Here is a 26923-nt window from a genome sequence, read left to right on the forward strand (position 1 = left end):
GAGGCCATATGTTACAGTCCAACTCTTTGATTGTTCACTGCAAGGACAGTTAGCAGACATTGCATTGGTGGCTGTCTATATTTTGCTTAGGCACTGCCTGAGTACATATACATGGTAACTGCACAATAAAATCAGGCCTGCTTCCTGATTGGTCTCTGGAGGTCTTGATTAGAGACTCCACACCCACACTCTCCTCTACTCTGTTTTGTGGACATCCTCAGGGATGAGAGAGCCCATGCACTTCTCTGCAGACCCCAAGCTCTCATTACTGGGAAATCCACAGGATCCTGCAGGAGGGTCCATTTTCCCTGACTCATATTGCAATGGAAGAGTCAAGTTCTGCTTTCAGCTTTCCTGCTTTATCTTGTTCTGTGTGTCTTAGGGTCACATTTATCTGTGCATGCTAATGACATGAAAAATTGAATTTTGGAAAAAAATCTGAAAGTGACCAGTGCAGGATGGATTTCAAGTGTCCTGAAAGTTCCTCTAAGCCAAATTAAATTTACACATTTCCATTATTAGATATTACAAAAGGTTTTTAGTGATTAAAACAGAATGGACTAATACATAAAAATATTCTTCCAAATTCTTGTGAATTATATCCACAAGCCTATAATTTGCCACCATGAATTGGAACTTACCAGCACATTTATTTGATTTTCTAAAATATTTAATGTACTTCCTTTTGATCATGGTCCCTTCTTTGACATTTACCAACTGAAAGTTCTTAACCATGTGACATTCCATTCTATAAAATGAGGTTTCCAACATAGAACCTCAATTCCCTCTAAAGATTTCAAAATGTACAATTACACAAACAATAATTGTTCTATGAGGTATGAAGATGACCAAAGCAAGATTATCAATCAAAATATTAAAACTTATGAATTCTCTGGTAATAAGTATACAAATTAGTAGTGTTTAAAATCTCTATATGACATACCATATGTAAGTTATGTCCCATGAAGTTATTAAATTGAAAAATGAAGAAGTAAAACTGACATTTCCTGTAAGAAAAATTGACTCATTTTAGCAGGATCTCAAAGAAGCAAACATCTGTAGAAGACAATATCCTCATTGCACCATACACAATGCCGCAGTCTGGCTGGGCACAATCAGGAGCCACTTGTCAAAAGAAACTAACTTTATTTTTAGAACCACACACGACAAACAAAATAGTCTCTCAGGAAAAACCCTCAGAGCCTCAACTGCCACCACCAGCTTTCCCCAAGCCTCTCTCTCCCACACACGCTTCTCTCCACCTCCCACAATCCTCCTGCTCTTGAGGCCGATTGGCTGGGTCACGTGGGCGGAGCCAAAAAAGTCCCCCAATGAGCAGCTCCGTGGTCTGAAAGGGCAGGGAAACAGTCCAATGAGCATCACCGCAGAGGAGCCAATCAGCTAGATGTTGCTGGGGCCGAGGAGCCAATCAGCTAGATGTTGCTGGGGCCGCTGTGAGCCAATCATCAGCCAGCAGCTGGAAGTTTGCTGGCAGCTGGAAGTTTGCTGGGGCCCCTTTGGCTGTGGCTCTCAACATCTCCCCCTCTCTGTTTAAACAACAAGCATGTGGCTTAGGGACCGTGCCTGTTAGGCAGTCCAATTCAACATATGGTCCTTACCCGTCATGGGATGAACTGACCTCTAGGCGTCAGCCTCCTGTCTTAGGTTGGTACCACTGCAATTGGATCATACCCGTCACTGACTACCGGTCCAGCATACAGCCATACTTGTGGATAGGCCTTTGCACCTGTGGGGGGGTGAGGTTCTTTGCCTCACCTCTGTTGGCCCCCAAATTTTAGACCATCACTAGTAGAGGAGGATGCAAAATGCCATGACATTAAGCCAATTGAGGGCTCCTAAATTGTACCACCGGTGACACCATCAGCAAAAATACTCCAGCACTACCACAATTCGCTGTACCAACAGATAGTTCACAATGCATACAGGTGAGCTCACAATGTTCAGGCAAGTTCTGCAAGCAGTTCAGTGATGGCTATTGTAGAAGCTGTAGATTGGTTTTATCTTTGACTTCACCAGCACTGGGATGAAGATAGGAATTCTGGCAATAATGGCTAAAGAAAAAATTATGTAACATTCCAGAAGGCACTAAAAGAAAACAATTTTCTTAACAATTTACATTATCTTTAAGAGAATTATTAAATATAATGAAAAGGAAAGGTAAAAGTAAACAAACAGATCTGTTAACCTTCTTTTTTGTTTACATATTAAAACAATCCTCAACAGTTGTTTACCCAATTTAAATTAAACCATATAAATCACGTGAAAAAAAATATTTGGATCCATTTTATCATGAGCGCTCATCATATATGATATATGGACATACGTACATTCAAACATATAACACAAAACACAAGTGTGCACACATAATATAATACATACAACACATAACATTATAGTAAAGGCCTTATAACTTTTTACAGGTGAAATCTCCATTGCAATGTTTAAAAACTCTATAGTCAAAAAATAGAACTGATCAGCAAAACATTAACCTAGGTCTGTATGAGCTCAAAAAACAAAATAGAACTTCATGATATGGCAAAGGGCAATAATAAAATAGATATTGAAAAAAGCATCCTGGTTCTGTATGGTACAATGACGATATGGTCTTCTAAATATGTTTGCTTCTTTGAGAAGCAAAGAAGCTACTGGGAAACTTCACTAGTAGACTGAATTTCCTCTTCCAATGCCCGTTTGAGAATTCACACTAACTCTGCATCTGAGGACACCGAGGTACTTTGTCATCTGAATAAGCTGAGAAGAGCACAAACACTTGTAAGTTTTATGGAAAGGATGTGTTTAAGTTCTGTCTCTGCAGATTTGTAATTTTAATGTCTGTAGAATGTCAAGAAGTTCTCACTGGAGAACACAGAACTGTGGGTTCCCCAGTGGGACATGTCATCTCTCTTAATTTTATTGTCTTCTCTGATGGATAACAGCAATCCTAGAGATCTGGGCTTCAAACTCTTAAAGTTTCCTGGACACATCTGGAAAAGGATCTTGATTGAGATCATTTTCTCATGTTGATAAGGAAACTTAAATTACTCTAATTCTGGTCCTAAAATCAAATTAGTCCAAACCTGTTCCACAACTTATAGTGCCTGTACTTTGATGTCAGGGACTCCTGGCACCCCCATAATTTCCCTGAAGCCCTGAAGTGTGTGATGGGCCCCTCTTTTCTAGTTTGCACATGGAGCACCCCTTCTTGCGGTTAGTGATGGTTTGGTATGTCATCCTTTCCAAAGTGACAGTCCTGTGGCTCAAGCTCTAAGTGAAATATTAAAATTAGGAAAAGAAGAGGAAGAGCTATAGGTCACATGTTGTAGAAATCACAGGCAGATGGAAGCTAGGCAGAGCCGAGGCAGAGTCCGAGCTGGAGTCCACTCTAACGAACCTACAGGATCAACTCCACCTTCTCTGAGAGAAAACCATGTAAAAAGCAGGCTCAGTCTCCTGGGTGCTGTATATAAATATACATAAAAGCATTAAAGTGCTATATTAAAAAGGATCCCCATTATCTGGAGTCAAAAGAAAGGACAGTTATTTCAAGCAGACCCACTTATATTCCAGTTGTAGAAATCAGAAGATAGTTCTTGAACACTGCCATTATCAACGTGTGAAGGGTTAGTACAAGCATGATAATGAATGAAACATTTGTTTTTTCTAGAGGTAACTGAAAAGATGGACTAAACGGAAATATATAAAATGAAAACTAATATCCACATACAGAAATTCCACATGGATGGAATGAGGGAGGTTGGAAAACTGAAGAAGAAAATCACAATTGCCAAAGCATGAGTCCTCCAAAGCCACATGAGAGGGAAACATAAAACAGGAAAAGAGTGCAAGTCTTTGAACAAGTATTTCAGCATATGAACAGTTAGGAAAGACACATCAAGGTTGGAGGAAAAGTATCCCCTCATGCAGCCCCCATCCTGGACCAGCCACATGAAAGTTTTGTGCCTTTGGTGAATTAGGCTCCGCCTTACTCCCTGGCATAGCCCATTAATCACCAAGGTGCCACCTGGAATACTCTCCCTCATATACACTCAACTCCTGGGAGGCTTCTGGAATGAGCCATGGCAGAGGGTTGGCAAGTACTCCCAACTTTGTGGAGCCAAGAAGAGCTCTTTGTAGAGGTGGAGAATTGCAAACACACACACTTGTTGTAATGTGGACTTGCTGTGTAATTAGGTGCTGTTGAGTCCAATCTCTTTGTAGCCATGATTTTAATAAAGAGGAAAATAATTTCATCTCTAATTGTGAGGATTAGGCCAAAACATACTGAACAAGTGGGTTCCAACCAGGTAAAGAAGGCTCTCTGGGGAGCTGGGCATGGTGGTATTTGCCTGTAATCTCAGCAGCTTGGAAGGCTGAGGAAGGAGGGTCATGAGTTCAGAGCCAGCCTAAGTAAAAATGAATCTACTAAGCAGATCAGTGAGATCCTGTCTCCACATTAAATAGGGATAGGGATGTGGCTCAGTGGTTGAGTGCCCCTGAGTTCAATCTTCGTCATCATACCCCCCCAAAAAAGAAGAATGTCTGGGGAGTGAGTCTCAGGCTTTGGATTTATAACAGCTTTCATGGAGGTTCTAAAGTGTAGAACTAGTATAGAATAAGTGTTATGGGTCAAGTTCTGGGTTGGATGTGCATGCATTTGAATCCAGGCTTTTATATATATTTATATATATTATAGATTTGATGTTGATCTATTGATGGAATATTTCCTACACAAGATATGTATGTGCTTTGGTTAAAGTCTGAAATAGTAGATATATATTTTAAATAATCTGCAGCTACATATTGAAAAATAATAGTCATCAGAAAATCATGTATGTGAAGCTAGATCATTTCATGACTCTTTAGAACATGTAGATCTATAAGGCAAGATAGTAAGAGAAACAATAAAACTGAAACTTTCATGAACTTAGGATACCATTTAAAAATCTGAGGTGAATGTTGGTCCACAATCTGACTTCCATAACAAGACCCCTACAGCACAAAAATTAAAAATCAAGAATAAATAAAGGGGATAGATTCAAACTAAGAAGCTGCTTCTCAGCAAAAGAAACAATAATGTGAAGAAAGAACCTACAGATTTTATACAAATCTTTACCACACATAATTCAGAAAAAGCACTAATGTCTAGGGTATATAAAGAACTCAAAATTAACACAAACAACAACAACAAAAACCAATTAACAAATGGAACCAGTAACTGAACAGACAACTTCACAGAAGAAATATAATCCATTAACAAATATATGAAAAAATATTCCACCTATCTAGCAATTAGGAAAATGTAAATCAAAATTACTTTAAGATTTGATTTCACTTCAGTCAGAATGGCAATCATTAATAATACAGGCAACAATAAATGTTGGTGAGGTTGTGGGGGAAAAGGAAAACTCACACATTGCTCATGAGATTGACTCCAAATTTGTGCAACCACCATGGAAAGCAGTATGGAGACGCCTTGAAAAACCAGAATGGAAACATCATTTGACCCAGCTATCCCTCTATTCGGACTATACCTAAAGGAATTAAAAACAGCATACTACAGGGACACAGCCGCACCAATGTTTATAGCAGCACAATTCACAATAGATAAACCATAGAACCAACCTATGTTTCCTTCAACAGATGAATGGATAAATAAAATGTGATATATATATATATAATTTCCTCCACCAATGGAATATTACTTAGCTTTAAAAATGAATGAAACTATGCCATTTGGTGGTAAAAGTATAGAGTTGGAGAATATCATGCTAAGTGAAATAAGCCCCCCCACACACACTCATACACACACACACACACAAACACAAAGGCCAAATGTTCTCTCCGATAAGTGTATGCTAATTCACAATGGGGGTGGGGAAGAATAGTTATTTAGATTAAGTAGAGAGGAGTGCAGGGAGGGTAGGGAATATGGGGATAGGAATGATAGTAGAATGAAACAGACATTACATATAATACATAATATATATAGATGTTAAAGCACTCAACAAGGGAGGGGGGAGAGAATAGAAATTCAGTGGATTAGACAAAGTTGGATTGAAGGGAAGAAAAGGGAAATAGGAATACAAATGACAGTAGAATGAATCAGACACAACTTTTCAATGTTAATATATAAATACACCACTAGGGAAGGTCCACACCATGTACACCTCAAGAATGGAATGCTAACTAAAATGAGTTTTACTCCATGTATAATATGTCAAAATTTGCTCTACTATCATGTATACCTAAAAAGAGTAAGAAATTTTAAAAATGACAAGGGAAAATTTGTATACCGAGAAGGTTTGTGAGTTAAAACTCTTCAATGAATGGTAATGTAATTAAGGTTAAATAAGAGTATAAAAGAGTACCTTGAGCCCATACAAAACAAGAATGGTAAATAGAGTTGCCCAAGTCAGTCTGCGCAACTAGCTATAATCACAAAATTTTGGTTTACAACTCTTTTCTATTTGTTTTACAAAGCAGCACAAGAACAATACTTACAAGTTGAGCAGAGAGGAAACATTACATAGCAGTGTTATGAATACTATGAATAGTGCTGTGGGCACTCAAAGAAAGCATTCTCAATTTCCTCCCCCATGAAATAAAAAATCATGCAGTTGAAAGACACACTACTTACTGATTAGATAAAACATACATGTGTTTGTGACATTCAGTATGTGGGCGCTGCTCAACTTCACAGGTCAGATCCAATAGATAAGGAAGACACTCTCTTCACACCAGACAGTGTTTCCTTAATACTATGAAAGCAAGAGAGAAAGCAAAAGTGAAAGACACAGGCAACTGTATTGCCAGACTAGGAAAACCCCCACACTGAAACTATGTACTGGGGAGTCCCAAAGAGCTTTTCAGGGTCCTGACTGGGAAGTCCTGGGCAGAGCATCCTCTCCACAGGTGAGAGTCTGAAGTCTTGTTCTACCTTGTACTGAAAGTGAGGCCTAATAAATACAAGTTAGAACAAAGAAAACTTCATTCTAACATCTTGCATGACCTGGTGATCCCCTGAAGAACACCAAGTCCTCCCAAGAACAGGTCAGATCCTAGAGGAGGGAGTGATAGCCTTGATATGACTAAATAAATTGGGATTCCAATGAGTGAGCCACCCAGCCAGATGCATTGAGAAATCAGCATTCTTTATCTGTTTCATCAAGGATTGCAGACATCATTCAATCAAGAAAAGGGAAGATCTTTAGTATTTTCCTTAGACCTCTAGGTCTGAATCTTCCCTCCTGGCCTTGTAAATAGTTTAAACTCTCATATGTAAAATGAAGCCAGTTTTCTGCATAAAATAATGTGGAGATAAGCATGAAACCTAGATATTTACCCTTTGGAATAAAGAATGGTGTGAATATTATTCTCCTAGAACTTATCATCATATTTCAATATTTATTTTCCCAAATAAAGTTGAATGAAATGTTGGTGGGTGGTGTTTTGTTGACCCAAAAGGCTCACATATGAAGAGAATATTGTGTTTTTACTTTTTGAACAGGACTTGTAGATGAGAGTCTAGAGGTTTATTTCAATCCAAATTGTGTTTCTCTCTCTGTGGTGTCATGGGCTCTTGGAGCTTTAAGATCTGAGGAGGGACATGGTTAGTTTATAGTATCTTAAAATTACTGGGTTGCAGAGGGGTCTGGGAGACAATGACACATGCTATCTATCATATAATCCAATAAGTATAACAAACATTATATTGTAAACTATTAAGTAGAACCAAATGTTCAAAATATATACCAAAATCAAAGAACCAAAATCAAAATATATAATGAAATAAAAAATGTGGAGGCATAAATGCTCCTACAGTATGTCTTTTTCTTTTTACAGTCATCATTTTACATGTTTCTAGTTACACTTTCATACTGGGTATCCAAAACTAAAGAGGTGGTCCCAAATTGTGATGTTTTTCCTACACTAGAGGGGAGTATAGTCACCTCAGAGATGAACGTCATAGAATTCATGAGGAACTGCATGGTTTCTTCAATCCAAGAGTCAGGATGGGCCTATGGACCATGTGGATTCCCCAGGAAACATTAAGACTCTTTCCCCCTTCAGCAAACCTCCTTTATTGCCTGAATACGCACGATGGCTCCTAGTATCTTGGGTCTTTCTCCTCTCCCTGATTGGGAGCTTGTATAACTCTCCGGAGTTGTAGATCCATTAGGGTGTACTGCTACTCTATAAGGTGAAATGTTAAACTCAGAATTCAAACTAGGGATATCTGGTCATTATTTTAGTATCCATAGGTCCTTCCTATAACTCTCTTAATTTTCCCATAATTACAAACAAGAGAGTATATAATTTACATAAATAATATTCTCCAAATAATACTTGATTAAACATATGAAATAATTAATGAAGACATTATAGCATTATTTACCCAATAGAATGTTTTACTATTGCATTGATCCATTAGCAAAGTGAATAGTGGGAGATGTGTGACCTAATAACATCATTAAATGCATGACAAGGTTTACATTAAGAAATTCACTTTATTTAGTAACAAATTGCATCTGTAATGAAATATAAGTAAAAATGCTCTGTAAAATGGGCATGGTGGACCATGCTGTGACCCTAGGGATGTGAGAAGCTTTGCAAGTTCAAAGTCAGGCTCCATAACTTAGTGAGGCCCTATACAATTTAGCAAAACCTATCTCTAAATAAAAAAGAAAAAAAATCCGAGGATGTGGTTTACTGATTAAGTGTCCCTAAGTTTAAGAGGCTCTTAAAAATTTAAATTTTAAATTTCATATAAATCTTAAGAGACTTCTGAAATAATCAACTCTGAGTATTATTATTTCTCCAGTTGTGAAAAATGAGACTCTTTAGTAATTGTTGATTTATACTAAAATTATATCCTTTTAGGGATGCACAATTCTATACTTGTATTTCCTTATTTCTACAATATCAGCTAAAGATGTTAAGAAAATTTTCAGCAAATGTCAAAAGCAATTACCCATTTTCTACATTTAAATGTTTTTTTTCCCTCCTAGGTCCCAAATACTTCAAGGGATGGGATATAGATAAGAAACTTACTACCATCTTTATATTTGTCAAGGTGTTTTTGTAAATATTTTGCTGTTATCTAAGGTACACACTTTGGACAAATGCTACTCCACATTTGCTACAGATATCAGGTCAGAAATTTAAAAATGTCAGAAATTTGAATACAGTCTTGGACACATTGTTTGGGTTTCTATATGCTGTAAATCCTCCAGTGTTTTAAAAATATTTGATCAATGGCCAAAAGCTTTGCAAAAATTTTTCCGCACGTCCTCTCACTCGTATGAATTCTGAGGTGCTGAGTAGGGTGTGAACAACTATTGGAGACTCTGTCACCTATTTTACATTTATATGATTTCTGTGCTATCATATCTCTGGTGTGAAATAGTGTTGAACTACTGTGAAATAGGGTTGATTCATCCTTAAAGACACTGATGCAATGTTTTCATTGTAAAACTTCTCTCCAGTATAAAATCTATAATGTTTAGTAAGATGTGATCTTCAATATTAAAAGCTTTGCCATTCTTCACATTTATAGGACTTCTCTCTAGTATGGGTTCTCTGGTGTCGAGTAAGTGATGATTGTTGATTAAAAGCTTTGCCACATTCTCTACATTTGTAGGGCTTCTCTCCAGTGTGAATTCGCTGGTGCTGAGTAAGTGATGATATGTGATTAAAACTCTTGCCACACATTTTACATTTGTAGGGCTTCTCTCCAGTATGAATCCTTTTGTGACAATTAAGCTGTGAGATGCTATTAAAAGCTTTGCCACACTCTTTACACTTGTAGGGCTTCTCTCCAGTGTGGATTCGCTGGTGATGAGTAAGTGATGATTTTTGACTGAAACTTTTGCCACATGTACATTTGTAGGGCTTTTCTCCAGTGTGGATTCTCAGGTGCTGAGTAAGTATTACTTTTTGATTAAAACTTTTGCCACATTCTTTACATTTGTAGGGCTTCTCTCCAGTGTGGATTCGCTGGTGCTGAGTAACTGATGATTTTTGACTGAAACTCTTGCCACACACTGTACATTTGTAGGGCTTCTCTCCAGTATGAATCCTGTTGTGGTAATAGAGATGTGAGTTTGTATTAAAACTTTTGCCACACTCTATACATTTGTAGGGCTTCTCTCCAGTATGAATACTTTTGTGCCAATTACGCTGTGAGATGCTATTAAAAGCTTTGCCACATTCTTCACAGCTGTAGGGCTTCTCTCCAGTGTGAATTCGCTGGTGCTGAGTAAGTGATGATGTGTGATTAAAACTCTTGCCACACACTTTACATTTGTAGGGCTTCTCTCCAGTGTGGATTCGCTGGTGCTGAATAAGTGATGATTTTTGACTGAAACTCTTGCCACACAATTTACATTTGTAGGGCTTCTCTCCAGTATGAATCCTATTGTGGCAATCAAGATGTGAATTTCTATTAAAACTTTTGCCACATACTTTACATTTGAAGGGCTTCTTTCCAGTATGAATTCTCTGGTAATTTTTAAGGCTTGGTTTTTGACTGAAACCTTTGCAAAATTGTTTACATATGTAGGGCATCACTCCAGGGTGTGTCCACTGGTGACAAATAAGATTTGAGCTTTTATTAGAAGTTTTGTCACATTCTTTGCATTTGCATGGCATATCTCCTGTATGAACACTGTGATGTTGAGTAAAGTTCTTGAGTGCATTGCATTCTTCACATTGGTAGGTCTTCTCTGTAGAATAAAATTTTTGGTGTTGAGTAAGAGTTGAAAAATTTTTAAAGGCTTTCCCACACTTTTTACATTTACAGGTCTTTCCTTCAGTATAAATCCTCTGATACTTCACAAGTTGTAACTTTTCACTAAAAGTTTTTCCACATTCTTTAAATTTGTAGAATTTATCACTGTCATAGTATCTGCTGTGTTTAAAAAATATATCAAAGCATTTGCTTGCTCAATATCTTCTATACTTATAGGGCTCTCTTTCTCTATAAATTTTCTTGTATTAAGCAAGCTCTGCACTGTGGTTAAGAGCCCTTTCACATATCTTACACTTGCAGGTTTTGTCTTGTCTATGAATATTTTAATGAATACTAGTTTTTGATCACTGAAGCAAGACTTTCCTACATTTCTCATCTTGGTAAATTTCCTTTAGAAAAGGACTAGGATTTCTCTATATTCATAATTTTTATCACCAATGTAAATATACTGGTCATTACTCAGGGTAGAGACATGGCTTACTGTGTTACTTATAGCATTATCTATATAGTGCACTTTCCAGAAATCTGTATCAGAACTGTCATTGAGCAATAGTGGGGAAGTAGAAACTTTTCTACAATTCTTAATATTGTCCATTTGGGCACAAGGAGAAATTAATCTTTTGTTTCAGAAAAATGGACATTTTATAAAGAAACTCCCCAAAGGATCACTTTTAGAAATATCTTTTCTGTGCAAATGTTTGACTGGAATTTTAACTCAGTGCTACTTTTATAATTGGCCAAGTTAAAAACTGATGCATGGACTAGATTTCAAATTTTCCACATTGCCTTTCAATTCAAAAATGGCTGTGGATTTATTCTTAAAGACATAAAACTCCTCAAAATAATTGGAATACATTGAATTTTCATTTCAGATATTAATTGTCTCTGGTGTCTTTTGACCATAAAATTTTTATCATAAATAGGGAGTACTGATTGATTTTGTCTATTATAATACAATTTTTGAACTTTACTCTCACCTATATTTTCCCATTGTTTTCTTGGTTGTAAATAGTCAAAGTCACACTTTCCATATCTTCCCTCTCTCTCTTTTATTCCCTGCTCTGGTAAAATTTCTCGAGGATGATGAGAAGTCATGGCTGTAATAAATAAAAATAACAAACATGTTTACTTACTTTACTGGGATGCGTATATTTTGCAAACCTAAGAAATTACAGCAAAAAATAACATCAGCAGAAGAGTGGATTATTAAATCCAAGTCCATCATTACTGTAGAAATATATAAATCAAATAAAAATACATACAGAAAATTACTTTGAAAATTTTCCTAATCATCTTTGTGTTCACAGTATCCAAGATGAGTACATTACTATGGAGAGTAATATAGTAGAGAAAAATACATTGTGTTACACAAAGATTTTCCTCCTTCAGAATATATTTTCAAAATCTACCAACTTTCTTCTGTTTCAGTAAAAAATAAAAATATGAAACATGTGAATATTTTGGGACTGTTCAAAAAGGGGTTCCTGCTTGCCAACAGAAAAAAACATGGCTAAATCAACTGTAAGCAAAGTTATGAATTACTCAAAGGGAATAATCAATTATCATTTAAAAGAAGTTTACTGAACTAAACCAACACACAAAAAAACAGAATAAAAATTAGTCAAGAATTGTTAATAGTAATAAGCAGAAAATGTATGTTTAAAGACTTTCTTTAGAAAATGTCTGAAAGAGTCAGGGGTGGTTGTACATAGCAACATAGGAGGTTGAGCTAGAGGATCAAAATATGAAGACCAGACAAAGTAAAAAATGCAAAGTGCTAAATCGCTCTTAAGTTCTCTTTCCAGTACTAATAAACACATCTCAGAAAATAGGAAAAATGAAACATCCAAGCAGCTCAGTTTTCTCCAAGTTGTAAAGACTCAAAGTAGGTTTTAATCCAAGTTTTAAAACTCAGAATACTGAGAGCATCCAAGAGAAAAAGATGGGTCACCTAGAAATGTGTAACTATATAATTGTGAAATCCTTAGTCAAATCTTCACAACACAGGAAGGAATTCAAGTCTATCTATATTCAAGGGATGAAAGAATAAAATTATCAACCAAGACATTATATTCACAGCTACTACCTTTCAAAAGAGAAGGAAAATGAAGACTTTAAACATATAAAAATACACACACTATTCATCAACACTGGATCTGTTCTCCAAAAATACTAAAGGTAATCCTTCATAATAAAATGTAAGTGCACAACATCATAAGTCTCAGGAAATTTTAAACATTTCTTGGCAAAAACAATTCTATTTTATTGTAATGATGGGCCTCCAAACATGTAATTTTGCAATAGAATTTGAAAGAAAAAAGCATAACAGCAATACTGTTAATAGGCATATATACCTGTAACAATAATATAATTTTAAAAGGACACATAAATATATTCAGTTTTTTAATAAAGTGAAGTCAAGTTGATACTCATACAAAGTATGAGTAGGAGATTCTTCATTTTTTGAGTTTTTTGTTGGCAAATGCAAGATTACAAAATTCTGATCAAAACAAAACTTGGATATCTGAATTAACTCTAAATATTGCAACTGTAGGTAGTCTACAGGATACTCTAAATCTAAGAACACACACATACTGAAAGCAAAAGGATATAAGAATGACACATACAAAAGTGATCGAACAAAACCTGGGCTGTCTAAATTATAGTACACAAAACATAGTTTAAGACAGTTATATGACATAGAAGACATTTTAAATTAAATTAAAACTTTGAAAAGAGGCAAAAGAGAGAAAAGGGCCCTTTCCCTAGGTTCTGAATTAAGAGTAAATACATTCGCTATGTACTTCATACTTCCCAAACACACAAAGAAAACACTGAGAGAGTTGTATGAAAACAAAGAATCACTGTCATACTAAGAAACATAAATCCCCACTTACTGAAAAGGGAAATACAGTGAAGCAAAATGGTAATTGCAAAGCATAAGACTTTGAAAATATTTTGAAACTACTATAGACTTATAGAATCCCTGTTCTTAATCACAAGTGGGATATTATGCTGGTTAGAGCAATTTTATATATTAAAACAAAGGTTATAAATATTTAAGTGATAGTTATATTGTAACCAACATGGAATAAATATTTGAAGTCAAAAGTGGTAGGGATTTTCAAAAATCCCTAAATATGTGTCAGTTGATTGAGCACTCTTGGGCATGCTGTTGTTCAAAATTGAAAGATTAAATTTAAAGATGTTTATACTACTTAAAGTTAACTAGAGGCTCCATGTAATATTCATCAATCTCCCATTGTTAAAAAAATGTTTTTGCAGAGAAATCTATCCTTTAAATTGTATGAATATCCCCCAAAATACAAATAAGACTATTTACCTGCTAAAAAAATATACTAAAAGTTACAGCATTCAATTGTAAATGCAAACATGGAGTCAGGTAGATGGAGTTCTTAGTGAGTGTGGCAATAAGCCCTCACATCAATAGCAAATTAAAAACATTGCACACCAGTGTTGTTACATTGTTATTCAACAGAGCCATCATGGGGGACGCAAACCAAATATCCCTTGAAAAGAATGATGAGCCATATTGGAATATAGAAACTATAGATCTTTGAAGTCAAAGAATTTATTCTGATTATATATTTTACAAAATGTATGTACACTAGGTTAACTGAAATGTCACAGAAAGAATACTGCAGAATTCTATGAACATGACATCTCTAAACTAAAAAAGAAGCTTTCTGAACAAAAGAGAATGGTTTTGTGATGAGGAGACAGAAATGAGCCCTTGCTTCCTAGGCATTGTGTGTTTTTTTTTGTTGTTTTTTTTTTTTTTTGAGATGTAAACTTTGTAGAGATATATTGCATAACAATTTGAATTAATGTTACGGAACTGTATATTTAAAATTTTGGAGACAGTAAGTTTTAATTTGTGGTTTTGATTACAATGAAAATTAAAAGATAAAGAGAATTGCAACATTTCTCAAAGCTACATTTAAAATAATGTGGTCTTTATCCTTTAAATAAGAACAAGCTCATCAATATACAAATGATGAGCATGCATGTAATCTCAGCTACTAGGAAGTCTGAGGCAGGAGAATTGCAAATTCAAGACATCCTCAATAACTTAGTGAGAACCTCTCTCCAAATATGAGTGAAAAGGAGCTTGGGGTGTAGTTCAGCATGAGAGTATCACTGCCATCAATCTCCATTACAATTACACATAGAAAACTTCAATTTCTATGTACATGGGCAGAATGAAAAGCCAATCAAGATAAAATACAAAAGTCATGGACAAAAGAGGCTTACTATTTATACAAGCAAAAGCACATATAATATTTTCGGCAATACAAACAAGAATCATACATATCTTAGTTTGTGAAGCAATTAACTGATATGAGGAAACCCAGTCTATAACATGGAACCTACTGTACACAATAAAAAAAAGAAAAAAAAACAATCAAATTGTAAATATCCACAGATGTATTATTTTACAAATCCTCTAACTCAAATAAAAGTTACACCATCTCTCAAAACAGCAGTCTTTATCCAACTTGACATTCATTCCATGGCAGATAATTTCACAGAAAATCCATTACACATATCAGAAAGAACACTGATAAGGAAATTTTAGTGAAAAAATGTACAAATAAGATTAGATAAACTGACTTATGATAGTAATGTATTACAATGGGTGGACCTAGAGGTCTCTAGAAATGTGCAAAACTTTCCTGCAAATAATGGAAGAAGGGCTGGAGTTGTAGAGTAGTGTTACAGAGCTTGTCTAGCATGTGTGAGGCCCTGGGTTCAATTCTCAGCACCATATATGGATAAATAGGAAATTCATTAACAACTAAAAATATTTTTTAAATTATGGAAGAGCTGTCAGATAATATTGACACTCACAAGGCAAGGGGAGTGTTTTGTTGTTACTTTGAATGTATGGAGGAAAAGCAGGATACTACATAATTTTAAAGCACAAAACACAGGACAGGTTTTTCTATGGTAACAAGGCTTCTCAAAAACATTTTCTGCTGGATAATGTCTCAATGAACCTTTTTGAATTTAGGCTTCCTCCTCTACCTCAACTATGTCCTCTGCTATATGTGGGCCACAGGATTTGACATCACTGCATTCCTCTAAGTCAACCATATGCCAAGTGAAAGATATATATCATGCCACCAAAGGAAAACATTAAGGATGAAAAGAAACATCATCAACATTTTCTTGTCAGCACCAAGAACTACCCCATCTTTTTTATTGAAAGCATAAATGTGCAACACATTCTTATGGAGAAGTTCCCAAATGATATACTTCAAGGGAAGAAAACTAAATAATGATAATTAGGAATTTTGAAGGAAAGTTATGCTCACCCACAAAGACTAGGTTGCTGTAGTTCTCCAACATCACTTCTCTATATAAATTCTGCTGAGCAGGATCCAGGCATTCCCATTCCTCCTCAGAGAAATCAATAGCCACATCCCCGAATGTCAATGGCTCCTGAAATAAAAATTGTTAGATCAAAAGAACATGGACCAAACCATTATTCAGTTTTTAATTTGAATTAAGAGTTTGTAGAACTGACTGTCATGTAGCAGAGTGACTTTAATTATGTAATAAGATACTTTCCATTATCTAATTCAGAGGAAAATACATAAGTCCAAAAACAGTATATATACTCCATATCAGAGTAAGTGAAGGATATATACCATAACTCAAGCACTGAATAAAAGCCCAACTCCTAACTTTTCTGCCATCAGTGAATGTGAAATTTGGCAGACATTCCAGATGCAAATCAGACTTGTCAAAGATATTCTCATTGGTGATTGTGCACAAGGGAGACAAAAAGACTGGTAAAAAAGCTTTTGAAAACAGTCTGGTTCCTATTCTCTCTGCTTTCTATCCATGAGATAGATTGAGATCCCCAATACAATTAGTTTCAAGTATCATCCATGACACATTCCCAATGTGTAAAATATTCATAAAATATTAATGTTTGGAGACATGTAAAGTGACACTTCCACCTCGTGAAAAGACAAACTTGAAATATTTCAAGTTCTATAAGCAGTTCAACGAGTGAATCAATTTGGTACAATAGAATGAACAATGGGTCACAGAAGACTTCAAGGAGGAGATTAAAAAATTCTTAGAGGTAAACAAGAACATAGACACAACATATCAAAATCTCTTGGACACTATGAAAGCAGTATTAGGAGGAAACTTCATTGCATGGAGTTCATTCCTTAGAAGAAGAAAAAGTCAATAATTGATCACATACTTCATCTCAAAGCCCTAGAAGAACAAATCAACAGCAAAAGCAGTAGAAGGCAAGAAATAATTAAAATTAGAACTGAAATTGCATGAAAAGACAATTAAACCTTGACAAAAAGTTGGTTCTCTGACAGACCAGTAGTATGCTAATGAAAAGAAGGAGAGAGAAACTTCAAATTACCAGCATACATGATGAAGGAGGCAATATCCCAACAGACACTACAGAAATAGAGAGGATATTTAGAAATTATCTTGAAAATGTATACCCGAATAAAATAGAAGACATTGAAGGCATCAACAAATTTCTTAAGTCTTATGATATGCCCAGATTGAATCAGGAAGACATACACAATTTAAACAGACCAATATTAAATGATGAAATACAAGATGCCATCAGAAGCTTATCAACCAAGAAAAGCCCAGGCCCAGATGGATACACTGCCGAGTTAAACAAGACCTTTAAAGAAGAAATTCAATAATACCAATATTCTTCAATTTATTTCAGAAAATACAGAAAGAAGCAGCACTTCCAAACTCATTCAATGAGGCCAATATCACTCTGATCCCAAAACCAGGCAGCGACAAATGAAAGAAAGAAAACTTCAGGCCAATATCTCTAATGAACATAGATGCAAAAATTCTGAATATAATTCTGGCAAATTAAATACAAAAACATATTAAAAACGTCATGCACCAAGATCAAGTGGGGTTTGTCCAGGGATACAGGGTTGGTTCAACATAGAGAAATCAATAAAGGTAATTCATCACATCAATAGACTTAAAAATAAGAATCATATGATCATCTCAAGAGACACAGAAAAAAAAAGCATTTGACAAAATACAGCACCCTTTCATGTTCAAAAAATTAGAAAAACTTGAGATAACAGGAACATACCTCAACATCATACTGGCTCTCTACATTAAGCCTAAGGCCAACATCATTCTAAAGGGAGAAAAACTAAAGGCATTCCCTCTAAAAATTGGAACAAGACAGGGGTGCTCTCTCTCACCATTTCTATTCAACATATTTCTTGAAACACTGGCCAGAACAATTAGACAGATGAAAGAAATTAAAGGAATAACTACAGGAAAAAACCCTAAATTAGCACTATTTGCTGACAATATGATTCTATACCTAGAATACCCCAAAAGCACCACTAGAAAACTTCTAGTACTAAAAAATGAATTCAGCAAAGCAGCAGGATATAAAATTAACACACATTAAAAAAGGCATTTCTGTATGTCAGTGACAAAGCCTCAAGAAGGAAATAAGAAAAACTACCCCATTTACAGTAACTTCAAAAAAAGAAAACATAAGATACTTGGGAATCAACTTAATGAAAGAGGTGAAAGACCTATACAAGGAAACCTACAGAACCCTAAAGAAAGAAATCAAAGAAAACCTTAGAAGATGGAAAGATCTACCTTACTCTTGCATAGGCAGAATTAATATTATTAAAACGACCATACAACCAAAAGCACTATACTGATTTAATGCAATTCTGATCAAAATCCCAATGACATTTCTCATAGAAATAGAAAAAGCAATCATGAAATTCATCTGGAAAAATAAGAATCCCAGAATAGCTAAAGCAATTATAAGCAGGAAGAGCAAAGCAGGTGGTATCACTATACCAGACCTTAAACTATACTACAGAGAAATAGTAACAAAAACAGCATGGTATTGGCACTAAAACAGGCCGGTAGACCAATGGTACATAATAGAGGACACATAGACTAACTCCCCAAATTACAATTATCTTATATTAGACAAAGGTGCCAAGAACATGCATTGGAGAAAAGATAGCCTCTTCAACAAATGGTACTGTGAAAACTGGAAATCCATTTTCAAAAAAATGAAATTAAAACCCTATCTCTCACCATGCACAAAACTCAACTCAAAGTGGATCAAGGACCTAGGATTTAAACCAGAGAATCTGCATCTAATAGATGAAAAAGTAGGCCATAATCTTCATCACATGGGGCTAGGCCGCCCCAACTTCCTTCATAAGATGCCTATAGCACAAGAATTAAAACCAAGAATCAACAAATGGGATGGATTCAAACTAAAAAGTTTCTTCTCAGAAAACAAATCTGAGGTGAACAGAGAGCCTACATCCTGGGAGTAGATTTTTACCCCTCACACATCAGATAGAGAACTAAAATCTAGTATATAAAGAACTCAAAATGCTAAGCACCAAAAAACCCAATAATCCAACCAACAAATTGGCCAAGGACCTGAACAGACACTTCTCAGAAAAGGATGTAGAATCAATCAACAAATATTTAAAAAAATGTTCACCATCTCTTGCAATTAGAGAAATGCAAATCAAAACCACTCTAAGATATCAACTCACTCCAGTCAGAATGGCAGCTATCATAAAGACAAACAACAAGTGTTGGCAAGGATGTGGGGGAAAAGGCACACTCATACACTGCTGGTGGGACTTCAAATTGGTGCAAACAACATGGAAAACTGTATAGAGATTCCTTCGAAATCTGGGAATGAAAACACCATTTGACCCAGCTATTCCTCTTCTCGGACTATTCTCAAAGGACTTGAAAACAGCATACTACAGGAACACAGCCACGTCAACGTTTATAGCAGCACAATGCAGAATAGCAAACTGTGGAGCCAACCCAGATGCCCTTCAGTGGATGAATGGATAAAAATATGGGGCATATATACACAATGCAATTTTACTCAGCAATAATAAAATCATGGCAATTGCACGTAAATGGATGGTATTGGAGAAGTCAAGTTAGGCAAAACCAAAAAATAAATGTTGAATGGTTTCTCTGATATAAGGAGGCTGAGTATAGTGGGGTAGGGAGGGGGAGCATGGGAGGAATAGATGAATTCTACATAGGGCAGAGGGGTTGGAGGGGAGGGGAAGAGGCAGGGGATTAGCAGTGATTGTGGAATGTGATGACACCATTATCCAAAGTACATGTATGAAGACACAAATTGGTGCCAACGTACCTTATATACAACCAGATATATGAAAAAATTGTGATATATATGTGTATTAAGAGTTGTATTGCAGAAAGAAATGAGTACATATATAATGGCATAAATTAGCATGAATACACTTTCTGTACAGAGATACGAAAAATTGTGCTCTATGTGTGTAATAAGAATTGTAATGCATTCCACTGTTGTAGTGTATTTAAAAAAATAGATAATTTTTTTAAAAGAAAGGTATTGAAACCCATTGTGGAAACTATAAGGCTACATGGCTATATATCTTAAAAACACAGAGCTGGAAGGGAAGATGCATGAACAACATGAGAAACCAAGAAAGAATGTGCCCCAAACAAAGATGCTACATTATTAGAATCCATGGTCAGAATAGCAGGATAAATGGGAGAAGGTACATAATTTTCTGTGAATTAAAGGATGATATGAGAGCAAATACAGACAGCAAAGGATCATTTTGATAAAGAGCTACATAAGCAAATTCAGAAAGCAAAAGATTCCTTCAATAAGGAGATAGAGATTTTGAAAAAAAAAAACAGAGATCCTTGAAATGAAGGAAACAGTAAACCAAATTAAGAACTCAATAGGGCTCTGGCTGCTTTCCCTTCTTGAGTGGGCACGGAGCCCCAGCATGCTGGTTCAATAAATCCCCCTTCTGCCAATTGCATGAGTGGTCACTTGGTGGTCTCTTTCTCCGACGTTTCGCGGGACCCTTACATTTGGTGCGTTGGCCGGGAAAAGCGCGTTGCCGGACAAGGAGACCTCCAATGGACTCCTTTAGGGGGTAAGTAAGGCGCCTCTTCCTCTTCTTCTTCCTCCTTCTCTTCTCCTCCTTGTTCTCCTTCTTGTTTTTCCTTTGCGATCGCTTAGAGCTTTTTGGTTTTTGGCTCGATGGAGAGCATAAGTTCTCAGAGCCTTTTGGTTTTTGGCTCGGTGGAGAGCGTAAGTTCTCAGAGCTTTTTGGTTCAGGTTTGGTCTTTGGCTTGGATTGGTTTGGTTGGGTTGGCAGCGTGGCCGTCAGTGGAGAGTGTAAATTCTCCCTGGCAGTGGTGACAGACGTGTCCTAATCCACAGGCCACCCCTCTTAAGGGACGCCTTAGAGGATGGGGGGGGGCGAAAGTGCCCCCAGTTGGTAGAGGGACAAGAGTGCCCTCGTTTGTACTCTGCTGCCAACCCGTTTGGTTTTGCCGGCAATTCTTTCTCTCAGATTGGATTCACAGTCTGTCTTTAATCTTTGCCTCTCAACTTGTGATAACTGTTTACTGTTTGTCCTTGTCTCTGTGTCACCTTTGTATTGTCCCTGTCTCTGCCTGAGTAACTCCCAGTATGGGACAAAGCCATTCCACGCCTCTGTCCCTGAAGCCTTTCTTGGTCCCTGCCTCCACTCCGACCCCTTCCCCCAAGATCCTATCACTCAATCCTTCTGCTCCTCCCCCTTTTCCCTCCATTCTCCTTGAGTCACAAGATTGTAGATCTTGGGGTTGTGAATGAACGGGAGCTGCATGATGATCTTTGTGTGTCATTTTGTCTGTGTCTCTGTTAAGTGTGATGGCATTGTTTTACTTTGGACCGATGCAGAGTCCCAAATTCCAAACGGCCTTAGATGTGTGGAAGTAACTTTAGCTAAATTTTAACCTAATGCTTCTCCTGTGAGGGACCAAAAGTCAATAGAACCGCCAGCTTTTCTGTTCTCACCTTTTACACCTCTCTTAGCTGTGTTTTAAAGAACTTTGATAAACTTTACCCCCCCTTGGTTAAGCGAGATTAGGGAAGCAGTGTTTTCTTTTCTTCCCGTAGTTGGCTTGAGCACGCCCACTGCAGAGGGAAATGCCTGGGGTCTAAAAACTTTGATATCTCGCTTAAGCTTTTCTCAAACTCAAAACAACTGCAAGCAGAAGATGGACTTTGGGAAGCTGACTACTGAAAAGTTAGGAGATGTGAGAAATGCCTAGTGCCTGGGGTCAGACCAAGCCAGAGGAACTAATCCTATAAGTAAAAGGTGGAACTAAGGGGCTCCCAGCAGCTGCCAAAGCCATTTTGCTTTGGGGAGTCTCCTCCTTCCTTACCCGCACTTTAGGGATTACCCCACCTCTGTTTGCTTAACTAATGAAACAATAAATGCAGTAATGTGTTGATGTTATAAATTATTTCTTGGGGATGATCTTGGCTAAATGTGTATCTAAAAGATAAATTTTTTTTATTGTAACAATCTGGTATCTGAATGGGTTTCTAAAGCATTGCACTATCTTGCAGTTAAAAGTTGGGTTTAAGCAATTGTTTAGTTTGATTTCAGATAGTTCATGCTAAAAAACTTAAATACTTAGGGTAAAAAAAAATTAGAAAGTTTCAATTTTGAACTGGGTAGCCTGAGAAAATTCCACTAGGTATTCCAGTGCATTAACTTGGGCAAAGATAATAAATTATGATATGATATCTGTTCCCCTCAGTGTGTAAGATTCAAAAAAAAAGGGGGGGGTGCTAAATTAAAACGTTGGTCTGGCTTATTGAAATGACATTAATTAGCAACAGTCTTGGAAATTTTTAAGGCTTGATTTTGGATATACATGATAAAACTTAATACTACTTTAGAAACTTCAGAACAAAGGAAGCAGCTTAATGATCCTGAGGGAATTTCCTCTGATGGTGGCCTTTATATTATCAGAAAAAGATCCTATTTTCAGTTTTGCGTGAGCAAGTGTTTCTAATGTAAAAAGATATAAAGATATAAAATTTTAAAAATTACATCTTAAACCTAGAAATTATGACTTATAGCTAAAATGCCTTAGGCATGAGGTTTCTGCTCAGAATTCCAGTTTTCCCAGTTCCTTCCAGGCCTCAGCCAGGACTTAAGCTGATATGCAAGTAGAAGAAGCCTGGGGCTCAACAGAGAGCAGATTTCAGGCCCAAGGGAAAAAAAAAAGGTTAAAGTGTCTTTTTACCTGAACTCAAACTAGACCCCAACTAAAAAGTAAATTATATGGTATTTATTAATTACTGGCCAGTCATCTTTTTTAGGACTCTTGCTTTTTGTTAGATTCTGCATTTTTTTTGGAGCTCATGATTTTAATCCCACAGACGGGTTAATGTTTTCTGATCAGTTCTATTTGTGATCAACTGTGGAGTTTTTAAACATTGCAATGGAGATTTCACCTGAAAAAGCTACAAGGGTGTTACACTTGTGTTATGTGTCGTATGTCGGTATGTCTGTATGTGTGTATGTCCATATATCCTGCAGTGATATGACAATTGACAGATGAGGAGCGCTCATAAAAAAATTTAAAAATGGATCCAAATATCTTTGATTCACATGATTCAAATGGTTCAATTTAAATTGGGTAAACAGATAAAATGTTGATGTCTATAAAATAATCTGCTTAAATTCAGAAATTTACAGATATTGTTTTAAAGTGTGAACAGAAGGAGGTTAACAGATAAAAAAAACTAGAAAGTTTTAGGTATGGATTTAATAGAGGGAAAATGTGTTTCTGGATAAGAGAGTCTATGTGATTAAGTAATTAAAAAGGTTTAAGTAAGTGATAAGAAAGGTCTGTGTAAGTTGGTTATATGTATAAGTTTGAGCAAGTAATCTTAAAAAAAATTAAAGATTATACAACTATGGTTAAACAACAGCTGTTATTTTTCAATATTGTAATGTTGTTTCTTTAAAAGCTAAATTTGGTCAATATAAAAACATCAATGTAATTATGGTGCTATTAATGTGTTCATATCTTCCAGGTATACAAGTCTGTAAGGTAGAAGCTTCAAAAGAACATTATATCAAGCTGGTATTCTAAAGTTGTATGGTAATTTTAGGCTTAAAAAAAACATGTTGGAGATTTATTCATATCATTTGTGTTCTACAACTGGACTTGTTATCAATAAGATATGTACGGTTCCATGTTACTTTCTACTCTAAGATACAATTTATGTATTTTTAAGTTAATGAGAGCCTAATCTGTGTGGTTTTATTGTAAAACACCAAAGTACTTTGCTACTTTTCTACAAAAGGTTAAAAGCTTTCAGCCTTTAATTCATGTTTTAGGTGTGATATTATGTTGTGTTAGCTAATGTTCATGTAAACTTGAACAACAATTTATGTAAACTTTGTAAAATGATCAGCTTCAGAACTATAGTACTTGAGATTTATAAAGAGCCCTGCCTTACTTGAGATAAGGCTCTGTCTCATCTCACTACATGTGAAAGTGGCTATGAAAGAAGTAAGCCAGATTTCAGTACAGTTAAAGTTGTGTCCAAAAGTAGGTTTTTGCCAAGATTACTAGGATCTCAAATAGGGAATTATGATGTATAACCCTGCCAGAATTCAAGGTAGCTATTATGTAAGCTAAATATGTTTTTACCCTAGTTAGTTTTGTTTTGTTGTTTGCTTATAGATGGTTTAAGGATTGCCTGTTAATGTTTTAAAGAGGTACTGCTTTAAGAACTCACAACCTGGGTCAACTTAAGATAAGGAGTTATCACCTACAGGATAGAGACATAGACATTAAAGCCCAGTGCTCTTAATAGAAGGCTGTTAACTTATTTGCTGGATGTTTAAGATTAAGTTTTAAAATTAAAAATTTGGCTCTTGCCCTCTGAGTCAGTCTGAATCAGGGAATAGGGGACTTCTCCAAAGGGCTCTGCAACTCTAGGCCACATAACCTCCTGAGCAGGGAGATTAAGGAGACCAGTGGAGGGCAGAAAGCCAATCGGTACATTTGCTGTGAAGAGGAGGGTCATCAGAAAGGGGAGACATCCCTGATGCTTCCTAGGGAAGCCACATGGTCAAGCAAGGCCTGGACCCATCCTAAGGTAAATGGCACTAGCAGAACTGAGAAGCTGCTATGAAGTTCCCCGAGGACTCCCAGGGAAACTCAGCTGACTGTTGACAATAGATAAGAACAAAAGTCAGTTTGACTTGCTTCATCTTAAACACTTAGCAAAGACAGTTAAAGCCAAAGCACAGTTGTTCCTGGACATTTTAAATGATAATAATAATTAAATGTAACTTCCAAAAATAAGTAAACTGGAGGCTACAAAAGAGATTCTCAGACAGGAATGTCTGATAACTATTAAAAGGAACTGCCAGAGTAGTTTTTAGTTTAAGGCCCACAGATATTCCTAACCTACACAGGTAGGCTTGGTGTTTGCTAGTATGGTTATCCAGCCCTAAGCAGCAAAATTAAAGGTTTCTCTATTAGACATAGGTCATACTAGTAAAAAGGACATCTGTAAACCTAAATGTTAGTTGTTGTGTTTACATCCCTGACATTTCTGGCAAGGTGACAAATATCCTTAAAGATTTACATGCTTAGATAGAACCCATGTCCTCAGCAACTTTGTCATGGAAACAATATCTTAGCTCCTAGTTCTTGGTACTTCCTGGTGGAAAACATTGTTAGTCTTTGTCTTTGCCATCATACTCATTGGCATATTCCTGTGCTATGGCATTTATTGCTGCATCAATATGGTTCCAGTACTAATGAATTCTTGTTTCTCTTATAGACCATCCATCACTCAAATGGCCCTCCAGACTATTACTTCTCAATCAGACTGCTATCATGGACCACTTGATAGACCCGATTTTTAAAGGGGGACTCCAAACTGCTTGCCCCACATCGTCCCTTTTCAGCCTGAAGAAGCCGAAAGATCTTCTTCGCCCCCCTTCCTCACAGCAGTAAGGAGTTCCCAAATTAGAGGGGGGAATGAAGCCAGATTTTAAGTTAGGTAGTCAGTGTAGTTAGATAAATCGGGGTCTAATACCGAGTGAAATCTAAAATGGAGGCCATGCTGAAAATGATTCCAGGGAACGCAAAACAACTCATGAAATGTAAAACCCTTCAATAATCGTGATGCATTACTTTTAAGATTAAAAGTAGTCAGAAAAAGGAGTGGGGAATGTATGGGTAAAAGAAATTGAAGTTAAAGCATAAAAGTTAAAGGGTAAAAGACCGGGTGTTGTAAAAGTTTCTAAGCTGCAAGGTCTGAGTTAGCTGTTAAGACAATGCTTAGAACCGCCCAGTAAACATTTCCCCTGATTGTCTGGTTATTTAATAACTGAAGGGGTCTGTGAGGTTGCACGCAGGCATTGCAGGGCCTGGACCAATCAGTTTAAATGTAACCCCCTCCTTAGGAATGACCTATCACTCCAGCCTGAACTGTTCCCGCCAATGAATGAACTAATCAGGTTTAGGAGTTGTTGTTCAATTTTCCCGCGCCTAATGATGATTTGTTCTGATGTATACAAAGCCCTCCACCCTCCCCAAAAAGTGTACTTAAGCAGTGCTCAGCCCCTGCTCGGGGCTCTGGCTGCTTTCCCTTCTTGAGTGGGCACGGAGCCCCAGCATGCTGGTTCAATAAATCCCCCTTCTGCCAATTGCAAAAAAAAAAAAAAAAAAAAAAAAAAAAAAAAAAAAAAAGAACTCAATAGGAAGCATCTCCAACAGAATAGATCACTTGGAAGACAGAACCTCTGACATTGAAGGCAAAATATAAAATCTTGAAAAAAATAAAGTTGACCCCAGTGAAGATGGTAAGAAATCATGAGCAGAAGATTCAAGAATTGTGATAATATGAAAAGACCAAATTTAATAACTATTGGGATAGATGAAGGCATAGAAGTCTAACCTACAGAAATGGACAATCTATTCAATGAAATAATATCAGAAAAATTTCCAAACATGTAGAGTGAATTGGGAAATCAAATACAAGGATCGTATAGGACACCAAATGAACAAGATCACTACTGGTCTACACCAACGCAAATCATAATGAAAACACCTAGCATACAGGAGAAGCAGAGCATTTCAAAAGCCACAAGAGAAAGGAATCAAATTACATATGGGGAAAATCAATCAGGATCTCTGATTTCTCAACTGAGACCCTGAAATCTACAAGATCCTGCAACAATATAAACCAAGCTCTGAAAGAAATGGATG

The 26923-nt window shown here is 36.4% G+C and overlaps 1 protein-coding gene across 1 annotated transcript in view; it reads right to left on the reverse strand.

The window, feature by feature from the left end:
- Positions 1–9291: 9291 nt before the first annotated feature.
- LOC124108508 (zinc finger protein 91-like) overlaps positions 9292–26923 on the reverse strand; it is a 53598-nt gene continuing 35966 nt past the window's right edge. Inside the window, 1 exon segment of the mRNA XM_058586236.1 lies at positions 9292–10927. Within this exon segment, the coding sequence (XP_058442219.1) occupies positions 9547–10927 (1381 nt within the window). The 3' untranslated portion in view covers positions 9292–9546.

The sequence above is a fragment of the Marmota monax genome, unplaced genomic scaffold (assembly GCF_021218885.2).
Source record: "Marmota monax isolate L192 unplaced genomic scaffold, Marmota_monax_Labrador192_F-V1.1 WCK01_AAM20220418_F8-fsc00249, whole genome shotgun sequence".
In the NCBI taxonomy this organism is placed as follows: Eukaryota; Metazoa; Chordata; class Mammalia; order Rodentia; family Sciuridae; genus Marmota; species Marmota monax.